This window comes from Salarias fasciatus, chromosome 18 (assembly GCF_902148845.1).
Source record: "Salarias fasciatus chromosome 18, fSalaFa1.1, whole genome shotgun sequence".
Lineage (NCBI taxonomy): Eukaryota > Metazoa > Chordata > Actinopteri > Blenniiformes > Blenniidae > Salarias > Salarias fasciatus.
The window spans coordinates 21,257,126-21,275,064 of NC_043762.1; the positions used below are offsets into that span (position 1 = coordinate 21,257,126).

General features: G+C 44.9%; 3 protein-coding genes across 3 annotated transcripts; 2 read left to right on the plus strand and 1 right to left on the minus strand.

The window, feature by feature from the left end:
* Positions 1–2,704: 2,704 nt before the first annotated feature.
* bcl6ab (BCL6A transcription repressor b) lies at positions 2,705–8,466 on the plus strand. Its single transcript, XM_030115613.1, has 9 exons — positions 2,705–2,764; positions 4,647–4,818; positions 4,944–5,165; positions 5,251–6,045; positions 6,133–6,263; positions 6,375–6,542; positions 6,638–6,768; positions 6,858–6,995; positions 7,152–8,466. The coding sequence occupies exons 1-9, from the start codon at positions 2,734–2,736 to the stop codon at positions 7,293–7,295; spliced, it is 1,932 nt and encodes a 643-aa protein (XP_029971473.1). The 5' UTR covers positions 2,705–2,733; the 3' UTR covers positions 7,296–8,466.
* A 991-nt stretch (positions 8,467–9,457) lies between these two features.
* Positions 9,458–14,074, minus strand: cmpk (cytidylate kinase). The gene is made up of 6 exons (XM_030114700.1): positions 13,837–14,074; positions 11,526–11,672; positions 10,782–10,934; positions 10,623–10,699; positions 10,352–10,448; positions 9,458–10,214 (listed from the first exon to the last, which is right to left on the minus strand). The coding sequence occupies exons 1-6, from the start codon at positions 13,978–13,980 to the stop codon at positions 10,173–10,175; spliced, it is 660 nt and encodes a 219-aa protein (XP_029970560.1). The 5' UTR covers positions 13,981–14,074; the 3' UTR covers positions 9,458–10,172.
* A 101-nt stretch (positions 14,075–14,175) lies between these two features.
* fam78ba (family with sequence similarity 78 member Ba) lies at positions 14,176–17,810 on the plus strand. Its single transcript, XM_030114699.1, has 3 exons — positions 14,176–15,432; positions 15,586–15,865; positions 16,844–17,810. The coding sequence occupies exons 1-3, from the start codon at positions 15,098–15,100 to the stop codon at positions 17,084–17,086; spliced, it is 858 nt and encodes a 285-aa protein (XP_029970559.1). The 5' UTR covers positions 14,176–15,097; the 3' UTR covers positions 17,087–17,810.
* Positions 17,811–17,939: the final 129 nt, after the last annotated feature.

The following is a 17,939-nucleotide window of genomic DNA, read 5'->3' on the forward strand; positions in this document are numbered from 1 at the left end:
ACAAACACAGTGTTTGACGAGTGGATAGAGTAGATCCAGAAAGAGAAAGACGAGCATGTGGCGACTTCTGTCTGTTTACTGCTCACGGAACTGCTTTTAATTAACATATCAACAACTACCTTCACTTTTTTTTTCTCTGCATAATGTACTCTGGTAATGACTCACAGCTGATCCTGGAACGTTTTGGGTTCTCATTAAAGAGCGCCTGGTTCCTGACCTGTTGACTCATCCACTGCCGAGCGCAGAGACCCTGTTTGCCTCACTGTGTGTCAAATGTAAGACAGATTCATGCAGCTGTGTGGTGAGACAGGAAGTGGTGACAAGTGCAGGTAAGCCTGTCGCAGAGCCGAGCACTTTGCAAGCACACACACACTTGTTGCTTTTCGGCAGCCCATATGTGACCCTGAAGGAGTTCTTCCAACCGCTAACTGTTTACAGGAGAGCCACACACACACATGTGAAGTCACAAGATCAGCTCGGCCAAGTGCTGAACGGCCTGGTTTGACAAACTCTTTCGTTTAAAACTTATATAGATTGAAAAATATTCAGAAATGATTTAATCTCATCTGTTTGATTGAGTTCCACTGAATATTTAACAGTTATATTCAAGATATATATTCAGATTAAGTCAGGAGGTGATGGTGTTATTTGTGAGGCTGTCCTCTACATGTGCATTACTACTGGGATTAGTTTATTGATCTCTAATCGCTGCGTCATGACTGACTACACAGACGTTGCGAGCATGAAGTCTTTAGGAAGTTTTTTTTGGGCCCCCCCTTCCTGATTTTGATCCCATACAGGCCTTGTCGACAGAGCCGGTGCCTGGTAGCGCCGCTTCACAGTGAGGAAAGCGTGAAGTCAAAGGCATGTTGAAAACAGAAGGCAGGAAGGTGTTAAAAAAAGAAAACAACATTCCTCAAACGCACAGGGCTGAAATTGAAATGTGTCACTGAAACGTTAGAAGGTCCACAACGCTGGGAGGAGTTGTCCTGATAACTCTCGCCTCTCAGCAAATACAAACTCAACAAATACTGACAGTCAGAATATTAATATGAAACAATGAAAGCTGTTCATTTTCCTGAAACTTTATTATATAAATAAAACATGACTCTAGATATATGGGCTATGTTCATAGTCTGGAATACAGTGGAGACACAGAACCTTCAACTCACACTCATCAAAAAATATGACAAAGTATTTTCCTCAGAATGTATTGTTTAGTTAAAACTGGACTGATTTTAATTAAAAAATATGCACTGAAAGCACTACTTTGAATTATGTTTTCAGATGTATCTACTTTTTAAATTATCATGAGATGCCAAAACTTTGACGGATTTTCTGCTCCCTAACACACACACACACACACACACACACACACACACACACACACACACACACACACACACACACACACACACACACACGCACATCAGCCTACTTGTTTCCTGTTACATGCAATAGGAAATAGCTGCCTGCCACAGCCTAAATTGTTTGACCACAATTTTACCGTAGGCAGAAGTATCTCTGAATCTCTGAATATTCAATAAGCCTTTGTGTTGCCCCGTCATTTCGTTCCACAGAAACCCACTGACACACAGCAAAAACTTTCAACCTCTGCGCAGCAAAGCTGTAACCTTATTTAGCATCCTGACATTTTCAGTGTGAGACAGACAGTGAACCGCTGCTTCGCCACATCGTGCTGCCTTCACAGCCCTTCCTCATGAAACCCTGTGGAAAACACTGGAAACAAGGCTTGCCTCCTCTCGAGGAATTCATTTTGGAGTAATATCTGTCCACAATCACTAATATGAGGATAAAAAAAGATTTAACATCAGGGATATAGGATACCTGTGTAGATTATTTTGTGTTTTGATAAAAATTAAAATGATCAGTGAAATTATTACAGTGGCTGTTCTTTTATCAGCAGTACAGATGTTGTGCAACATGACCCTTGCTTGTGATGGACTGAATCATTCATTCAATCATTCATTCATTTCTCTAATTCATGCAGTTTCTGGATTGTGGCAGGACACGTGGGCAAACAAAACTCAATACACGAGAACATGCAAATTCTACATAGGAAAGCCCCACGAATATACATGAACTGACACATTCTGACTGTGGGCCACTACTTCACAGAGCAATCTAGATTAAAGTTGTAGAGATAGATAAATAGATAGATAGATCGATCGATAGATAGATAGATAGACATTTGCCAGTATGAGGGAAATTTTTCGTTTTCTGAGCTTTGAATGTACTGAATTATCTTCGAGAGAGAGTGCGCACCGAAAGAGAGAGAAACTGAGGTTTATTAAAATAACAACAACAACAACAACTCCAAGATAAGACGCCTGAGTTTTTCTCAACTCCTCTTGGACTCTGGGAGGGTTTAGAGCGACAACAAGCGCTCATGTTCCCCTCGGTATTTATAACTCTGTCAGCTGACCTTGCACTTGGACGCTTCCATTTGGCGGCGAGATTGCCTCACACTGGAAGGAAAATAAGACAACCGCAATATGTCTAAATGCCTTCATTAAACAAATAATCCAACATTAATCTGTGTTTCTGTCGGATCTGTGCATGTTGGGGATGGTCACGCGCCCGGTGCGCTGCGGGACAGCGGCGGTCGCCGCGGGGCAGCACCCCCGCGCCTCTCAGAGTGGTACAGTCCTGTGTTGAAATTCCGAGAATTGAGCTGCAGCGTTTCTTAGAACTGGATTCTCAGAACTGGTGATGCACAGAGTTTCGAGGAAACTTTTACAAGGTGACTTTTTTCCCTTCCTTTTTCTCTCAGCATTAGGTCAGAAGTTTAGTGAAGTAGCAGATGCTTCATGTGGCTGCACGGGCTGGATTTATTTATCCGTTTTTTAAAATCTGTGTACACTTTAATTTGTGATTCTTTGTTAGAAGTGAACTCCACGCCGTTGATTTTGACAGATGTTGTGTGTTTGGTTTTTAGTTGGTGAGGTGTTTGCTTTTCACGCCGTGTGAGCTGCCTGTTTCATCTGAGCAACAGTTTATTTTCAAATGTTACTCATTTTTATTTTTATTTTATTTAGAGTAAATCCCATAAGTTAAAGAAAGAATCGAGCTCTGCTTGTTTGTTTGATTTCCTCTTTACATTATAACCGAGATCATCCTTAATGTATCCACTAGATTTAACCGGATTAAATGATTTTTTAGAACATAAATAAGTCAGTCGCTCCGAGATTTGACAGCTTGTTACGATAAGTTCTGTATTTTCCTGAACTTGGCCTGCTCTGGCTCAAACTTTACGCACGCAGCGAAGAAACAACCACTCCTTGAAATCACATCCTTCGAAATCAAGCGGCCGCACTTTTAGTCTAACACAGAAAGAGAAAAGAAAGAAAAAAAAAACCCCTGAGAAATAACTCGAGGATTGTTATTGTTGCGGGGAGGGACGTTGGATGTTGACGGGGGAGATGAGTTGAGTTGAGCCGAACTTATATCGGGGAACAGGAAACCTCTCTGTGTACTGGCAACCTAATCTGAGCGGCCAGGACGGAATGTGCTCAACGTCAAACACGCTTCCAGAGCGCAGGCTGCCAGCGGGCTGCTCTGTTCCGCCGCTGTTTGTCTGCACAGCTGCAGCTCCGCTCACACACATCCCCGCACCGCGCACTATTTCTGCTTTGCTGCACGTTCTGACACTCGAATTATAGTCGTGGAAATTAGGATTTAATCCCACTTTTTTAAAAAAATATATAAACAAATAAAAATCATTGTTGTTGTAGTTAAACTACAAAACAATATGTATCATTATTAATAACTAATTTATTAATGTTGGAATATTGTCTTTTCTTGAAATATTGCTATTTGTTATTACTGTGAAGTAAAACGTGGTTTTAAGTGCGTGGCGAGTCTCCCTTTAACTTTTCTCTTTGCAATGGCGCCACCTGTTGTTCAGATGCTGTCATGACACTTGTTTGGTTCGAGTTTGCCTTCATGGAGGAAAAAAAGCCCCTTAAGGCTCGAGTTATGAAACTGAGTGTGCGCCAGAACTGATGAAATGCAACATGTTTCATGATATTTCCTAAGGTGTTTCCTTTTGCCAATCATTATGTGATCAATCATTCAAATCATACTTTTTTGAAAATACTTTTATATTTTTAAATATTTATATATATATATAAAGATGGTCCCATTTGAACCATTCTAAGGTATTGTGAAATGCTAAAAAGAGAACGTTTTGCATCAACAGTTTTGACATTTTATTTTATGACTGTTGAATTTCAGCAACAATCTGGCAAATGAAAGTATTTTGCATGCTGCATTCAATGAGTGTTATTTTACTTTGAGCAATTCCAATCTTTTTTTTAACATTTGACACAGTTATTGCGCATTATTTGTTTTTAATAATAACAAACCCAATACTATAACCTTTGTTTTACTTTTTTTTTGAGGGGGGAGGGAGTATTATGAGGAACCAAAATTTATTTTCCAATTTTTTCATTAAGGAATAAGATAAATCCATAACAATACTTAAAAATTACACAGCTCTCTTTATAGCTGTTTTCTAATGTCATATGTTACAAAACTGTCATACTGCACAGCCCTGTGAATTATTTCATCACTCACTGAGATTGAGCATAATGTATGTATATATTTTTTTTTCTTTTGCACAGATTGTGACAACATGGCCATGGCTGCAGATGGCTGCATTCAGTTCACACGCCATGCAGGCGACGTCCTGCTCAACTTCAACCGCCTCCGCAGCAGAAACATCCTGACTGACGTCACCATCCAGGTGGACGGGCAGCATTTCTGCGCACACAAGGCCATCCTGGTAGCCTGCAGGTGTGTGGCGTCCTCAGATCTGACACCCAAAACATATGAATGTTTCTGAAAATACATTTTTCATCAAGATGAGTAAAAATGTTTCTGTTGTTAATAATCACCATTGCGTCTTTTTTGTTCTACAGCGGCTTCTTCTACTCTGTGTTCATGGATCCTAAGAACGCCAACCTCAGTGCCATCAGCTTGGATCCCAAAGTCGACCCCAAGGGTTTCTCCCTCCTGCTGGACTTCATGTACTCCTCCTGTCTGAACCTGAACGACGGAAACGTCCTGGCCACCATGAACGCAGCGGTCTACCTCCTGATGGAGCATGTGGCTGACACCTGCCACAGGTTCATCAAGTCCAGGTAAACAGGAAAGACGATGAGCAAACTTGTTTGTTTTGGTGAAAACCCGACAGGATGTGACTCAAAGCTGGACGTGTTTCCTCAGGCATCAGTCTCTCAACGTGCAGAGCGAAGAGGTACAGAGCAGCTCCAACTACCTGGTGGAGGACGGCTCTGTTCAGCCAAACTTCAAAAGCACCTGTGCACAATCGTCCACTCCTGTCCCGGAGTGCAAGGGCTACATACCGAACGTCTTCAGGGGAATCAACACCTCCGGCTCCTATCATGTGTACGGTGACCTCCATGTCCCGGCTGAAAAGCTGGAGGCTCCTCACAAGACCAGATGCTCCCAGGTCCCCAGCGCCAGCGCGGCTCACCACGAGTCCACCTACAGCACGGCCCACTCGGTGCCCCCCCACCCCGGCTTCCACCCCACCGTCATCCGACCAGAAGTGGCTTACGACAGGCTCCAAGGGCCCTCCTCTGCCATGGAGCAGGATCCCATCCAGCACCCGCAGACCAGCTGTCTGAGACTGTCTCCGGGCTTCAGCAAAGGCGTGATCTCGAGCCCCCAGAGCCCCCTCAGGTCCGACTGCCAGCCAAACTCGCCCACCGAGTCCAGCTGCAGCAGGAACGCCAGCGTCGGCATCAAACAGCCCTCAGACTGCCCCAAAGACGTCAAGGCCCGCAACTGGAAGAAATACAAGTTCATCGTCATGAACCAAACCCCTGGCGAGAACGACAAGGGGGCGCCGGAGAGCAGCGGCGAGGCCGGGGCGGCGTCTCCTTCACTGAGCCCCTGTGGGAGCAGCGTCCCAGACGTACACGGCGAGGTGCAGACAGAGGAGGGAGCCACTGAGCACAAAGAAGCCATCCACACCCCTCAGAGAGGAGACGGCAGGTACAGCCTCAGAACCGGCGGTGAAGCACAGCCTCAGGTTTGTTCTGCTGAAGGCCGTCTGTTGATGTGAATCTGATTGTTGTTCAGCCGTCAGCGGTGCTCCTCCTGCAGCTGCGAGAGTCCGCAGCACATGGAAACGGGTCACCTTTCTCCTGAGTCCTACAGCAGAGAGGACACGACCAAGCTACACTCAGATTACTCCTCGTCCTCCAGCTGTGGTGAGTCGACCTCAACAGTCACTGCGGTTAACACACAACAGACACTACAGCTGGATTCATCCGAGCCAAAATGTGCTCAAACCGTGTCCGATTGCTTCGTTTGTTCTGCAGAAGCCAACTCGTACTTCTGTAACGGGTGTGACTCCAAGTTCTTGGAGGAGGACTCGCTGAAGGAGCACACGGTCCAGGCCCACAGCGACAAGCCCTACAAGTGTGACTGCTGCCAGGCGGCCTTCCGCTACAAGGGCAACCTGGCCAGCCACAAGACCGTTCACACCGGTGAGACTGATGATAGCCCAGTGTCCTGCCAGTTTTTCCCATTACCGATTTGTCCGGTTCGGTCGATTCCATAACGCCGTGCTGTCGACGCGCAGGTGCAAAGCCATACCACTGCAACATCTGCGGCGCTCAGTTCAACCGACCTGCCAATCTGAAGACCCACACCCGCATTCACTCCGGAGAAAAGCCATACAAGTGTGAGACGTGCGGCTCCAGGTTTGTCCAGGTGAGAAGGAAAACCATGTCCTCAAAAAACAGATCTTTTCACCTGAATATTCTTGCAATTATTAATTATTCTTTCTTCCTTTCCCCCAGGTGGCACATCTTCGTGCCCATGTTCTGATTCACACAGGAGAGAAACCGTACCCCTGTGAAATCTGTGGAACGCACTTCCGCCATCTTCAGACACTCAAGAGCCACATGCGCATTCATACCGGAGAGAAGCCTTATCATGTAAGCCTCCCCTCCTGAGCCAGCGGCTAAAAGGAGAGAGTAATCTCCTCTAGCCTGATGATCCATATGCCTGTCAATAGCTAGAATTCATGGCTGCTAATCCAGGAGGAGCTCTGAGACTCACCGTGTTTTCATTTTTTTTTTTTGTGCTTTCAGTGTGAAAAATGCGACCTCCACTTCAGACACAAGAGTCAGCTGAGGCTTCACCTCCGGCAGAAGCACGGCGCAGTCACCAACACCAAGGCTCAGTACCGCCGGTCTCCCTCCAACGCCATGGCGGGCCTGGTGGCCTCCTGCTGAGCACGTCTCAACAGTTGTCAAAAGATTCTGTGTTTATTTTTTTTGTATAAATACGAACAGAAAACAGAGTTGATATGTATATTTGCCCTTTATGTATTTTGCAGACGATGCACATGACTCTACGTAAGCTCTTCGGTATTTCAAAGATTGTGGAAGTATCTGCTTTCATTGTGAATGTCCAACAGCAGAATGTACACTTTGAATGTGAATTTGACAAGGTATTACTCAACAGAATATCTGCATTGAAGGACTGTCCTCACTTTTATTTGTGTTGAGAGTCACTGTTACACTTTGGCTTCAGACATCGGTATGAAACCTGGCCAACACGGTGGTCTTACTTCGTCTTATGCTTCATGAGACTGATCCTGTAAATAAGATAATATATATTTTGGGATTGCCATCTGCTGGCAGAGTACGACAATATTCATGTTAAGTACGTTGTTTTTCTTACATGCAGCAAGCTTCACTGACTGTCAGTAACACACGGCTTGTCATTTCGCCATGTTGTAGTTTGTGGTACTTACTGTAATGTGTACATAGCGTCTTTCATTCAAGAAGTTTTATTGTACATATTTTCTTTTTTCAGCCGTTTCTCGGTTCCTGTCGGTATTTTGCACACCCATAATGCTGTAATACATATATTTTCATACTTGTTATTCAAATATTTCTACTTAAACTGTTGTGGCCATGTTAAGCCCCATTCCCAGCACTTGTCATAACCTTATTTATATTTTTCTCTTCTTTGCTAAACTCTTTTACATTTGGTGCTGAAGTGATCCATTTTTTTCAGACCCGGGTCATTTCTGTTTTTAACCTGACCTGCTGCACTCATTCATAGTGCCTTACATTCACACTTTTCTTTGGTTACGTCCCCAAAGTAACCTGAATGGTATCAAAACAGCAGCAGCAGTATGTCTGAACAGCTCTGGACACAGATTTCCATTTCTGCAGTGGTGCTCGGCCCAGCTGTCATCTGCATGCACGTCGAGGTACTTTTGTATTACGAAGCTTATAATCCGTTGTGTGTGTAGCTTTTTGAAATGCAGATACACCAGGCCCCAAGCTAAAAACACTCAGGAATATTAAGCAAATGTCTTTGTAAACTGCAGATTATATATATATATATTAAATATATATGAATAACATAAAAATAAAAGGTTTATGTAGCATACATTGCATCTGTTGTCTTTATTTATGAGGTAGATGGCTAAACATGGTGTTCCTATTTTATAACCTTAATAAAATGAAGAAACTTCACTAAGATTTTTTATTTTAACAGGTTAATTGGATAATTTTCAGGGAGAAGTGACTTAAGACAAAAAACAAGCAGATCAGTTCAATAATTAAACTGAAAATATATTAAAAGTTAAAACAATAAAAGGACCTAATTTTTTCTCAATGTTTGATTTGTACTTATTGGTTTAATTTCATGCTCACAGAGCTCACTGCTCCCTTTTAACAGAAGAATAATGGTCTAAGTTTCATCAGCACAGTATCTAGAAATCCCACTTCCATCTACGAGAATCATATATTCCCAGAAGTCCAGACAGCTTACTTTTCATTTTCTCATTTCTACAAGTCTCAAAGCATTTCAGCCTGGTCAGCTGGACCACTCTTCCATCTTATTCCATGCTTTTTTCTCTTCCATATGCATGAAGGATTATATTTCTTTTCATTTCCAGTCAGTGTCAGTCTCAGTGTGTTTAAAGTCTTGCCATCAGGACTGGGTTGTCAATGGAAAACACAGAATCCAGTTCCTCTGTCGCGTAACTCCATGAAATAGAGACCATGTAATCTAGAAAATGATGGGGAGAAAACATTTCAACTGGCACAGCCTGGTGAGCGACGCCCCCTGGTGGCTGATGGAGATGAAGCCTTACTGCTGTTGAAGTTTACCTTCCATCCATCCATCCATCCATCCATCCTCTTTAATCACTATCAGCTGCAGCCAAACCCAGCAGACTGTGAACAATCCACCGCCTACGGAACATTTCGACTGACCAGTTAGGCTCAAACACGTTTCTGTCCACTGTGTTGAGGAGGAAACCTTCTTGGTTTGATGGAACTGTAGACTACAGAAATGACTACAACATTCAGCTTGATACATTTTAATGAATCAAACCAGTTAATTACATGAATATAAGAATCATAAATAACTGTGGTCAAGAGAAGAATGTATTGTTTTTATTTTATCATATTTAAGATCATTCCTATAGAAACGGTACACGTTTCACACAGTCTTCATTTTAAATTTCTTTTTTTTTTTTCTGCCTAAAAAGTCGAACTTGTGACGAAGCACACCGATGTGTCGGATTTTCTTCACTCAACCAAACACATCAAACTCTTTATGTGACAGAAACAAAATCAAAAATCCACTGTTGCTGCGCACATTAAACATGAAACCAGTGCGTATCTACTTTATTTCAACGACAGACGGTTAGCTACTGAGTAAATACCCAACTCCATGTCTTTCACCAGGTCAAGCCTCTCTTTTGGTCTGAAGCAGGACAGCTGCTTCTCGCGTCATGATCCTCTGAAAACAACCGTGAAGAACACCATTTTAAAGGCTTCCACGGCTGTGGCGGTCTGTGATGGACATGAGGAGTGTTGCTCCGGGCTGGTGGGACAGTCCGCTTTAATGCAAAGGCCTCAGACTGTGATAACACAAGACGAACTGATTGATTACAAGTAGCTTCTAGGCTTCTCTAAAACCCGTCCATAATCGTGACGTAATGGAAACAGTGCTTCATTTACAAAAAGACGTGAAAATCAAAACATAAAAATCCATATGAACCGACATATAAACTTATTATAATGTAATCGCAGTTGGTAAAAAGTCAACTAAAAATGTAAATGAGTGTTGGCAGGTGAAGAAACTCAGCCTTCTTTGTCTAGGATGGCTTTAACGTCCGCAAACACCTGGAAGAGAAGAAAGGGAGGAGAAACGTCTGACACAAGAACCAGGGTTCTGATCTGATCGGAGGTCAACGTCAAACTGGATATTAGGCAGGAAAATTTTTTTTTTTTTTTAAAAAAACAACCCAAACTGGACTCACCTGGTCCACAGAGCGGGAGGCGTCCACGGTGCGCACCTTGCCTTGCGTCTCATACAGGTCAATGATTGGTCGTGTGGACTGCTGATAGGTTTGGATTCTGCGTCAAGAGAAAGACGGCCTGTTATTGGGGTCAGATGACACAGGGGACTGAAAGGAGGCACAAAATAGGCCAGAAATCCACATGCAGGTATCCACCAGCCTGCGAAATGGGTCATACAGATCTATACTGCTGCATTACCACTGTTTGAACCCATAGGAGGTCTGTTTGCACCTTTTCTCCAGGCTTTCTCTGTTGTCGTCTGTGCGCCCGCTGCTCCTTCCTCTTTCTAAACACCTGGTGATGCAAATCTGTGGACAAAAACACGTCGCGTTCAGCGTTTAAGCGTTTAACGTCCAGAGGGAGATCAACGTTCTGGTTTTCATGACGGACCTCGTTGTTGCAGTCAAAGAAGAGCACAAATTTGACGTCCGCCTTGCCGTCCATGACCCGGTTCCAGCCGGCGAGGTTGTCCTCGTTGCGAGGGAAACCGTCTATAAGGAAACTGCACATCTTCTCATCCTTCTCCATCGTTTCCTCCATCGCCTGAGAGAAAAAAAGCATGATGGGAAAATACACGGTGCCGCTTCTGGTGAGAACTGAATTTACTTTTATGAAGGTTTAAACAAGAACAGAAAGAAAAACCCAACGACTGACAGAGCATTGTTTCCATGCACTGGTCATTAATACACAACTTTCTCCAGTGTGTTAAACATTCAGAACATGAGCTTCTCAGTCCAGTAATATAGACGAACTGCCACATATCGAGTGTTGAAATCATCTTGTACAAATGTCCATTTTCTTCAGCCATCAAATCCAAACTGATTCAGATGACTTCAACATAATTTAAATAATAAAAGGGTTCAATCTTTTCATGCCCACTGGAAGAAATTATATTTGTCTTCAAAAACAACTGCACCACAGATCTACAGTTTCCCAGTTTGACCCATTCAAGACACATTTGTCAAACAAGTTTTTGAACAACTCAAAATATTTTTTTAAATTTAGAGAAGGTAAACGGTGGACAGAGTGGCCCACAGGCGCTCAGTGAACTGGATGACTCGCTGCATTCACAACATGATTTTCCTGCAGATCTGCAAACACGAACCAGATTTACGAACTGGACCGTACACATACCTTCTTCAGCAAGCCGATGGTGATCTCCACCGGGACAATTTTGCCGTCTTTGATGTAGTTGGCGATGAGCTGCCCGACGTCGGAACCCTCTCTGGCTCGCTCGGCCCTGAGTAAATCCCCGGCTGACAGGTGGGTGTAGTTGTAGTTCTGAGAGAGATTAAAAACTTCATCAAAATATACTGAGCTGGAAACAGCCTCTTAATTAATGTCAAAATAAAAGTTAGAGTGATGAGGATAAGTCTCTATTAATAGTGAAGCTCTACAGTCAGGCCAACCCCGCTCACATGCAGTCTGGGAAAACCTGGTAAACTTCTGTCCTGAATGAAAGGAGCTTTTATGCCGTGGCTGCCATTCTGGCCGTACCGCTGTACTGACGCATGGTAGCCAACACCCAGGACCTACAGTCCACAGTAATGTGAAAAAGCAGGATCTCTCAGTCTCTCTCCAGCAGACCAAAGGATCCTGCAGGCTGGAACTCCACGAGCGCCCAACAGCTTCACTTTCAGCAGAACTTGAAAGAAGTACGTTTCAGCAGGGATCTCACTTTTCCAACTTTCAGGAAGCTTTAATTATTACTTTTTTTCTGAATATATTAAAGTCCCACCCACTTAAAAAAGGTTTAATGGATTCAAAAAATGCATTAAATTTGTAGGCATTATTTTCTTGGAATTTTCTTTAATATTGACCAAAACTGCATTCCCTGAGAATGGAAACCGTCCTGACAGGATGTGATGCCATCGAAGTCCAGGTTGGCTGTAGCATTAAGGAGGGAGTTATCAGTCACACATGTGTGGGGAGATCAGCTCTCACCCAATAAACCACTGTATCTGCATCAGTTTGTGATTGTTGAGTGTATAAAAGGCGTGACCAAACGCACTTGAACAGGTTGTTACATAAGTTCGCCTCCAGAGTTAAGCCGATAGAAAGGTTGCAGCCTGAAAGAAATGTCAGCAGGGTTTGTGGAGCTGGCGACGCTTTGAATGAGTTAAAAAGAAAAAGTTTATCCTTAGAGGTTTTCAAGCTGGCATGCCGTCAAACAGGAAGTTCAATGAATGGCGCGTTTATAAAAGACAAGAGCGACAACACAGGCGACAGCAGCACCTATCAACAGCTGACATGAGTAGGAAGTAAAAGCTTGCTTCCCAAATGTACGTTTGATAAATTAAAGTCCAAAGACAGGAATTATTTCTTGTACTGTTATAAGAATGACAGGATTTCTACCAAAGGCACAAACAGTGCCTAAGTAAAGCAAAAGAAGTATTAGGGAATGTCTTTGTTTTTCCTTTCTGAGATACAGAGACGTTAGGATAAACCAATAACTCAAATAACACAAACAGGTGCAACAACACAGATTTTAGCAGCAACTGTAATAATGCAACACATATAATGCAATTATAATACAGCTCATTATTAGGTTTAAAGTAACAAAACCTATGTAGAACAGCAAGGTTTGTTCTAAACCGCTGTACATTAGCAGGGTCTTGTATTAGTTAAAAGAAAAACTATTGATTTATAAATACATGCATAAACATGTCTCCCATTATGGAGTGCAGCTGATATCTTAAATCGAGGTTTTAAAGGTTACATTTTTGGCTTTTCTAATGTTTGATCCATTATCTCTATTTAAATATAAAAATGAACTTCAGTGAACAAACATTTTCTCTAATCTGTGCTGAACACGTTCTACTTTCAGAGTACAGAGTCTCAAGTCTTTTTAACCATAATATGTATGCATTTTGATATGAGTTTACAAACCCCATGCTGTAATATTCAAGACAAAACTGAAGGGCCCAATGATGACCAATCTTTCTTGTAGTTGGATGAATGAAGAGTTACTCTCTACAGCTTCGACTTTATTTAGACATAATGATGTAGAATCTCCTCAGTGTTAAAACCTTTCGTAGACTTTTTGATCGACTTCCTTTAACAATTACACTATCACCTGCATTTGCTCAGGGAGAGTCTGTGACCTGATCTTCGGACAGGAAAGCAGCGAGTCGCTGGTTCAATCCCCGCTGGTGCCACGCTTGCACGTCAGGATTGAGCTTCTCATAGTTACAATGCTATGAATGTTCAACAAAAGAAGCTCTTGGGTGATAAGTGCTCAACAGTTTTTACTCTCCACTGGAGGTAGATGGTGGCGCTAGCTAGCTAGCCTGCTGGCTAGCAGTCAGGTTCATAGAGGGCAGGCAATGGAACTGCGATAATTCCAGGTTAATCGCTTCAAATCAAAGCCATAGTCATTTAAAAGACAGATTAAGCAAAATTTCCATCATGATGTCTATAATTTTCATTGTCTTTTCTCTCGTACCTCCACGATTTTGGAGCACTGGGTCCCCTTGCCGGCTCCAGGCCCGCCCAACACGAACACGACCTGCGGCTTCATTGTCAGCAACACTCGGCTCAACAAGCTCGGCGCCCTCTGTGACACGTTAGCAAGCAGACGGCCGAACATAAACCAGCACCGCCAGCAGCTGGGGCGAACCGGCGACGGGGTGGGGACATACACTTGAAAAAAAAAACAGCCGTTTGACCGGTGGATGCGTGTCAGGATCCGGGGATGACTCAAACGACACTACTTCCGCTATTGACGCCGGCGGACCAATCAGAGAGGGCGCAGCGGTGACGCGGCCCCCGACGTAGCCACGCCCATTCGCTGTGGTTATTTTTTTCAATGCAGAGGTCGGGTGACGCCCCTCCCCTGAATCCCCACAGCATCAGCACCTCCAAACCCAACAAGGCGACCTGCCTCTGGAAGAGGATGCTCTCCAGCCCGTGATGCTCCGCCGGCCCCGGGAGACACCGCGATGAGACGGCGAGCCGCGACGGTAGAGTCCCCCGCTGCCCGCACGTTTCTGCTGCCTCGCTGCCTCCATTCATGATGCACCATTCATGCATCCCAAGAATGGAGCCACAGCGCGAAGAAAACATTAAAACAGCCCCTTTCTGCCCCGTCGGCTCTCCTTTATAAGACCAGAAGGGTTTTTTTCATCAAAGAAGCTCATTTTCATGTAGGTCAAAGTGATGAAGACGCCGATTTTGCCTTTTGAGGGCGCCGCGCGAACGTAGGGCTAAATACGAGGCAAGCCAAGCAAACAAAAGGCATCCAATCCCCCTCCTCTGACGCACCTGGCTGCCCGGTCGCCGCTTGACATGACAGCACGGAGCCGGGAGCAGAGCAGCAGGATCAAGGGGCACAGACGTGCGGCCGGACGCGCGGACTCGACAGGGAACCGGGGAGCCGGCGGACGCTCGGCGGAGAAGCATCAGCAGCCCAGGGGAGGCCGGATTGCAGTTTCTGGGGACGAGCGCCAAGGGCAGTGCGGCAGTCAGCAGGCAGACCGGGGGGAGGAGGCTGCGGAGATCTGTCGTACTTGCCCCCAAGACAGCACTGCGATCTCACCTCCACATCATCCAGAACATATGATGCTGGGCGTGCTTGTGTTTGATCAATGGTGACTGCATTGCTCCCCGTCATTTTCTCTTTTTCTTCTTCCCAACCAATCACTGATGATGTGCAATTAAAAGAATAGACCTACTCTTCAGGCAAGGGTGGAACCCTGAGGGGACTGATGTGCATACTGGCCAGGTATCATTTGCCCCCTTCTTCTCTGGTTTTGCTCATTTTGCTTGTTGCCTGCACTATGGGCTGTATTCAGAGCATTGCATGCAAGCCCCGCATCAGACGGGAGAACATTGTGGTGTATGAGGTGTCCGCCTCGATCGACCAGTGTCCCACCATCATTGAGGAAAACTCGCCGATCGTGCTCCGTTACAAGACACCATACTTCAGGGCCTCGGCGGGAGTCGTGATGCCACCAGTGCCCCGCAACGAGACCTGGGTGGTGGGCTGGATTCAAGCGTGCACCCAGATGGAGTTCTACAACACTTATGGTGATATCGGCATGTAAGTCCACAGAAGACATCCCCTCAATAACTTGTTGCTCAGTTTGGGATGTGCACGCTTCCTCTCTCACACAAACACACATAAAGCATCACAGCTGACCTCCCCCCCAAAAAAAAAACTTTTCTCACTGTCCTCCTCTGCGCACTGCCACAGGTCCAGCTGGGAATTACCGGAGCTGCGGGAGGGCCGGGTCAAGGCCATCAGTGACTCGGATGGCGTCAGCTACCCCTGGTACGGTAACACCACGGAGACGGTCACCCTCACCGGCCCCACGTCCAAGCCGTCCCGGCTGACGGTCAGCATGAACGACAACTTTTACCCCAGCGTGACATGGGCAGTTCCCATCAGCAACAGCAACACGCCCATGCTGACCCACATCACCAGAGACCAGAGTTTCATCACCTGGCTGGTCGCCATGAACTCTGTCACCAAGGTAGGACCAAAACATTGAGTTCATCTCCCACCTTCCTACCAAGAAGCACTGGTAGCACATCTTTGCTCCTGCATTTCTCACAGACTCGGTTTTTCCTGCACTTTCCTCGATGGTGTAAAGTTACAGAGCAACTCCGCAACTCTCCTGAAAATAGCAACTGCAATAGCCATCAAAAATCAGCCCTGCATTAAATGTGGTTGGAACTTTATACAGTGTTCAATATTGAATCTTTCCTGGGAAAAAGTGGTCAACTTGTATCAGTTAGTTAATGACTGAAATAACAGCTGTGTGATACACATGTATCTGCGTGGAATTCTGTGTCCAAAAGAATGAAATTATCTCTGAAATGATCATAAGGAAGGGTTTACAAGTCAAATTAGCTCAACAAGACAATATTATGTGCTTGAAATAGATGGCATCACACATACAAACCTCCATCCATCCATCTCTGTCAAATACAGACAATCCCAGCAGACAGTGGAAGAAGTTAGGAAACCTCTGGACAGGTTGACAGGTCAAATGCCGGGAGACAAACAGTCGTACACACTCACATTCGCGTTTATGAAATATTTACAGACAGCAGTTAACCTCAAACCTGTTGTTGTTCTGTGGAGGGAAACCAGAATACCCTGAGAAAATCCAAACACGAAGAAGAAGAGCATGTGAAAGTCCTAGAGAAAGGCCCAGAGACCCAGACTCCAGCAGGGGATCGATATTGTCACAGTGACTGAGCGCTCTGCACTGCATCACACCGTGCAGCCGACCGCTTGTCACTCTGTGGTCACATCAGCTGTTTCCACCAAAACCAAATGTTTAAAGGATCTTAAAAAACACACAGTCAGCTCCTGACGTGGAGCCGGAGCAGGGGCCTTTATACCGACCTGTCCACACTTTTTTTTTTTTTTTTATATGATTTTTCAATTTTTCTTCAACCTGTCCAAACAATATGAACCTCCTCCCTTCTCGTTCCTCCTCCAGGAGCGGATCGTGCTGCAGACGGTGCGGTGGCGGATGCGGGTGGACATAGCCGTGGATCCCGACATGCCCCTCGGCTCCCGGGCTTCGCTGGTGGGTCGGCCCTACCAGGAGCAGCCGCACATCCTCAACTACCAGGAGCCCATCCCTCCCAACGCGCTCGGGAGGCCGAACGCCAACGACGCCCAAGTGCTAATGTGGAGACCGCGGAGAGGGGCGCCGCTGGTGGTCATCCCGCCAAAGTGAGTGCAGTGGTCACAGAGGCAGATCATTCACGGTTCTCTTTTCGATGGAAACGGAGGATGCAATCAGACAGAGAGGTGATGAAATCATCAAGACCAGAGGTTTCCAGCTGTGTTTCTTTTTTTTTTATTCCTGGAGGATTTAAGTGCACAGCTACAATCACCCGGAGTGGATATTTCATCTTTACACAGGTGAAAGAATATCATGGTGCTGGAGAAGCGTCCAACCCTGGAAAAGCTTTTGGATTGCAATAAAGAGTTCTGCCTGCCCTTTTAGTGAAGAAGGAACACTGTTTTTAGACGTACCGTGAAGGTATTACCCCGCCAGACAAACTGCATCCTGCATCCTTATGTAGACTTTATTGCATGAGTGTGAGAGGAAGACGAAAAACTCTCATCGAAGAAGTTTAAGAATAGCATTTGTTTTGTATAACTTGATACCTGATGACCTTTTGATTGAAAAGTCAGCCAAAAATCCCTGTGGGCTGGTTGAACCTCGTCTGTGCCAACAAAGGCCTTCAGCACACTGAGTACCAGAACTAAAGGATGTATTCAGATTACTTTAAAAGAGACAAAGTATTATATGAATCTTTTTAGGTTAAGATTTAACTCATACATTGATCAGATTGTATTAAGAAAAACCCACTTGGCATAAAAGTGTGGAGGAAAAAAACAACGTGCTGTAGTTTTCACTGGGGTTTCGCCGATACGCCAAACTTCTGCACCAACATGCTTCTCAAGTCCTTCGCCTGATGCTGTGCAGCTGATGTTGTTTTGGGACGAGTGACAAACCATCAGGGGGATGAGCTGGATCTGTCACTACCTTCAATAAATAACGTCGGCCGAGCTTTCAGTAA

What these genes read in the sequence shown, in the direction of transcription:
- bcl6ab (XM_030115613.1), top strand. Translation starts at nt 2,734, where the DNA reads ATGCACAGAGTTTCGAGGAAACTTTTACAAG. An exon ending in CTCCTCGTCCTCCAGCTGTG is followed by an intron (nt 6,264 to 6,374) that starts GTGAGTCGACCT and finishes TTTGTTCTGCAG; the next exon opens with AAGCCAACTCGTACTTCTGT. An exon ending in CCACAAGACCGTTCACACCG is followed by an intron (nt 6,543 to 6,637) that starts GTGAGACTGATG and finishes GTCGACGCGCAG; the next exon opens with GTGCAAAGCCATACCACTGC.
- cmpk (XM_030114700.1), bottom strand. Translation starts at nt 13,980, where the DNA reads ATGTTCGGCCGTCTGCTTGCTAACGTGTCACAGAGGGCGCCGAGCTTG. An exon ending in TCTTTGACTGCAACAACGAG is followed by an intron (nt 10,700 to 10,781) that starts GTCCGTCATGAA and finishes TTTTGTCCACAG; the next exon opens with ATTTGCATCACCAGGTGTTT. An exon ending in AGAGAAAGCCTGGAGAAAAG is followed by an intron (nt 10,449 to 10,622) that starts GTGCAAACAGAC and finishes CTCTTGACGCAG; the next exon opens with AATCCAAACCTATCAGCAGT.
- fam78ba (XM_030114699.1), top strand. Translation starts at nt 15,098, where the DNA reads ATGTGCATACTGGCCAGGTATCATTTGCCCCCTTCTTCTCTGGTTTTG. An exon ending in ACTTATGGTGATATCGGCAT is followed by an intron (nt 15,433 to 15,585) that starts GTAAGTCCACAG and finishes GCACTGCCACAG; the next exon opens with GTCCAGCTGGGAATTACCGG. An exon ending in CCATGAACTCTGTCACCAAG is followed by an intron (nt 15,866 to 16,843) that starts GTAGGACCAAAA and finishes TTCCTCCTCCAG; the next exon opens with GAGCGGATCGTGCTGCAGAC.